The sequence below is a fragment of the Acanthisitta chloris genome, unplaced genomic scaffold (genome assembly GCF_000695815.1).
Source record: "Acanthisitta chloris isolate BGI_N310 unplaced genomic scaffold, ASM69581v1 scaffold21212, whole genome shotgun sequence".
In the NCBI taxonomy this organism is placed as follows: domain Eukaryota; kingdom Metazoa; phylum Chordata; class Aves; order Passeriformes; family Acanthisittidae; genus Acanthisitta; species Acanthisitta chloris.
Genome location: NW_008661285.1, coordinates 854 through 4,981, shown reverse-complemented (window position 1 = coordinate 4,981; position 4,128 = coordinate 854). Strand labels below are relative to the sequence as shown.

The following is a 4,128-nucleotide window of genomic DNA, read 5'->3' as shown; positions in this document are numbered from 1 at the left end:
CTGAACCCCTAAACCCTAAACCAGATCCTCCAGTGTCAGATCCAAACACCTCTGAAACACCTCCAGGGATGGTGACTGCACCACCTCCCTGGGCAATATTCCAGTGCCTGAACACCCTAACAGGGCAAAATGTTTTCCTACCATCTAATGTGAATTACTGAAGTAATGTGCATACTACACTTTTGAAGACACAGGATAGGGCCAGGCCCATCTCAATGCATTTTGCAGTATTTAAAAGAACTTATTAAATATCACGTCTCCTTTTATCCTGCCCTGCCTGTGCTACATTGGTTCCCTGTGAGAATGTTTCAGAAAAACTGTGGGGAACAGAATATTTTACATGTTTGCAGCACACACACACACAGATATTTATACTACACTTTTGAAGACACAGGATAGGGCCAGGCCCATCTCAATGCATTTTGCAGTATTTAAAAGAACTTATTAAATATCACGTCTCCTTTTATCCTGCCCTGCCTGTGCTACATTGGTTCCCTGTGAGAATGTTTCAGAAAAACTGTGGGGAACAGAATATTTTACATGTTTGCAGCACACACACACACAGATATTTCCCTGAAAGTTACATGTTTGCAGCACACACACACACACAGATATTCCTATTTCCTGAAAGGTTTGTCAGCACAGACGTTAGAACCAAAGAGCACTTCATATTTCAAACAGAAAAAAAAATGTCATCCTCAAAACTGGAAACCTAGTCAGTGGTCAAAACTTCAAGCAGTCTTTGGCAGTAATGTCTCAGCACAGCTTTTATATACAGATCTCTTGAAAGTCTATTATTTCATAGCATTCCTATTTAAATATCTCAGCCTTATTTCTTTTCAGTTGAGCTATTATTGCCTGGAAGTAAACTGAACCATTCTTTCAAGGAGCAACTACTGGTAAGATTTTGAACAAGAGTTAAGATCTGAGTTTGACACATCAATGACATGTTTCAGTGCAGAACTGCTAACTACTCTTCATCTTGCTAATGTAGGATTTGAAATAGACCCATAATTTCATTATACTAATGAAGGAAATCTAAAAACACAGGTGAAAAAGCCTTTGCCTGTGATAAATTAGGAGACTGGCAATGTATGTGTTGAGGGGTTGGTCCTAGCTCTTTACTTCAAACTCCTCATGGTCCTTTAGGAGTAAAACTCTTGCAGCATAACTGATGAGCCCTGGAAATCACCTGATGCTTTCTGATAGATTCAAAACTTGTGTCTTACTTTTTTTTTGCTGTGTCACATAATTTGTGCAACATTAAAATATAAAGAAGATTAAATATTGAACAATAATCATCCAAAAGACACTCCTATGTTTTCTGCTACGTAATTCAAATGGTTCTGTAACTTATATACCACAGGCCTTGGGAGTACAGAAGTAAATATACAATGATAGACAAATTTATGCATTTTTTTACAGTATTCAACCTCTGCTCAGGATTTTGGGGACGAAGATTCACACGTAGAGTGTGCTAGGAAAGCTGCCAAGCTTTCCATTTCCTTATCTGGAAATGGCATTTTGCAGTAGAGCAAGCTATTAATGGAGACAGCTACACACCCTCGTGTGGTAATGTCTAATACCAAACTTTTATCTTTACACCAACTGTAGGGCTTTGTGCTGCTAAATAAAGGAACACATTTTCCCACACTACAACTTGATGTAGTTTCAAAGAAACTGTCCTGATTTACACCAGTTGACAGTACATCCTACACAATCTGTGACATCTGAGAGTAGTAACTGAGGTGGTAAATGGCATCACTATAAAAAAAAACCTCCCAAAGCTCCAGCAATTTACCTCATGACATTTATGCAATTTAATACTGCTTAGCTCTCCTAATCAATATGGGTGGTCAATCATTGTATTCAAAACACAATCAGTGTCTGCTTAACTCTCTTCACTGAATTTAGGCAGAAATTATATATCCTGGGCTCTCACTGCCCACGTGGTAACAGACTAGAAAAATAAATCATGCAAAAGTGCATCTCCTAAGCCAGTCCTGGCTGTGTTAGAAGCAAAGTGTTGTGCACATCCTAAAACATTTGTTTCTGAGCATCCCTGACTGAGCAGAGATGAGCACCCTGTCCATGCAGTCCTGTTTGTTTAGAATTAAGTCAAGTGAGCGTAGGTGATGTGGTAATGTATGAGCCCACCCATTGTGTGAGCCAATTGTTTGCCTGAAGGAGAAGAGAGGAGTAGTGCCATAGCTGGAGAAATAGCAGTTTTGCCTTTTGATTTTCCTCAATGACACATATATTAAAAGAAACACCCAACAGACCGATCTCCATAAAAACAGAGTATGACAGATTGTTTGTTTGTTGCCTCTCTTGGACCAGTTTTCTATTTTCACCCATTTCTGGATGGCTTTTTTGATCCATGGAGGGAAGGGAGAAGAGTGTCTGTAACTGCAGTGCTTCATGCATTGATTTCTGGAGTGTCAACTGAGGGAAGGGAACAACTCCATCCATCCTAAGGAATGGAAACATGAGGCTTCCTTCTCACCCTGAAGTGAGGATACGCTAAAAGAGCCTGAAACATGCAGCCCTGGATAGATGTGATGACGATGATGCAACTTACAGAAGACAACCCCAACCAAATCAGCATTTATTTTATTCCATATGAGAGAAAAGAAGTATATACTGAAGGATATTATATGAAATACTCACATGCAACCTCGAAACCTACTTAAGTCGTTGTTTGGCTTCTCACATTCAATGACACTGGTGAACTTCAAGGGGTCAAATTCTGAGTCCTGGAATAATAAAAGCATTAATTACTTAGAGCAAAGGCTTGCAAAAGATAGCCTAAATTGCTTTCATTTCTAGCTTTCATAATATATTAAAGTCCAGGGTTTTTTTTTTTCAAAGACAATCAAAGGAAAGATGCTGACCACTGGCACAGAAAATCAAAGGGACTTGGGAAACAAAATTCCTTAGGTACCTTCCAAAATCTTCCTTACAAGGATGACTTTTATTCTGCAAGTGGAAGATGTGAGTTTCTAAAAGCATTAGATAAAAAAGATGCCAAGCCCAGTGGTCAAATGAATTTGGTCTGGAGTGGAAAAATGAAATTTATCCAGAAAAGCTCAAAATATTCAATAGTATCATTATACTTCATGTTCAGTGAAGTTACTGAAAATCTAGGGCAACATAAGTCAATATAATGCCAACTATGAAAAAGCTAATATGAGCTTTTGAAATATTAGCAAGGCTCCTTAATTGCTTTATGCCAACCGAAATAAATTGACTACAGTAAATTACACACATATAGCAGAATAACTTTTTTGTAATTATCACTTAAAAACCTTCTTGATTGTCTAACTCATTACTCTGATATTTTTGCTGACTGTGTAAGTTTACTTGCAGTTAGCACCTTGTTCTGTTTGAAGAAAAACATAATATCACAGCATAATTACTTTATTTTGTTAAATAAAATTCAAGGTTCTCCCTTCTTTGCCAAAGCACACAGACTATGCAGTGAAAGCAGAGACAGCTGATCCTGGTGCTGTGGAGAAGGTTGGTTGTCTCCATCAGTGAGGATTACCTTTAAAAAGCTGCTTTGCACATCATTTGAATAAAAGAACCAATTGTGAATCATCATATTATTACACTTTCAGCAGTGATAGCACTTCATATGTTGTGTTTTCTAATGATTTTGCTGAGCAGCTGTAGACCCCAAGCACTACTTTTTAGAGCACACTTGTGAGAATAGCTGACTGAGAATGGGTAACCAAAGGACAGACACAATTATTGCCAGCTTGTCTGAAACACACAGGTGTCTGGGTTTCTTTTTATATTGACTCTACTGAGAAGAGGTGAAAGAAACCAGATTTTAAATAAGAGATGGAAGAAACTAGAGGATATGTCAGCATCACCACCAACACCCTCCTTCCTTTTTCTACCAGTTACACCTGAAGAAAGACAGACTTCCAGTACATAGGAGACAATTCAAACCACCCACACCTGACACTTCTGAAAACCTTTTCTCTTATTTTCAAGAAGCAAGAGACGATGACGAGAACCATGAAGATGGGCTGTCACTTAGAGACAGCTTCAGCCCACTGGAGAAAAGAATCACTTCTACATGCAGAATTCAGCTTGTAAACAAGGAGGACAAGAAAAGGA

At 38.4% G+C, this 4,128-nt stretch overlaps 1 protein-coding gene across 1 annotated transcript in view; it reads right to left on the bottom strand.

The window, feature by feature from the left end:
* The window catches only part of ATP10A (ATPase, class V, type 10A), a gene marked incomplete at both ends in the record, with an annotated part of 39,812 nt that extends 37,056 nt beyond the window's left edge, over window positions 1–2,756 (bottom strand). Inside the window, one exon of the mRNA XM_009070178.1 lies at window positions 2,671–2,756. Within this exon, the coding sequence (XP_009068426.1) occupies window positions 2,671–2,756 (86 nt within the window). The remainder of the gene's footprint in view (window positions 1–2,670) is intronic.
* Window positions 2,757–4,128: the final 1,372 nt, after the last annotated feature.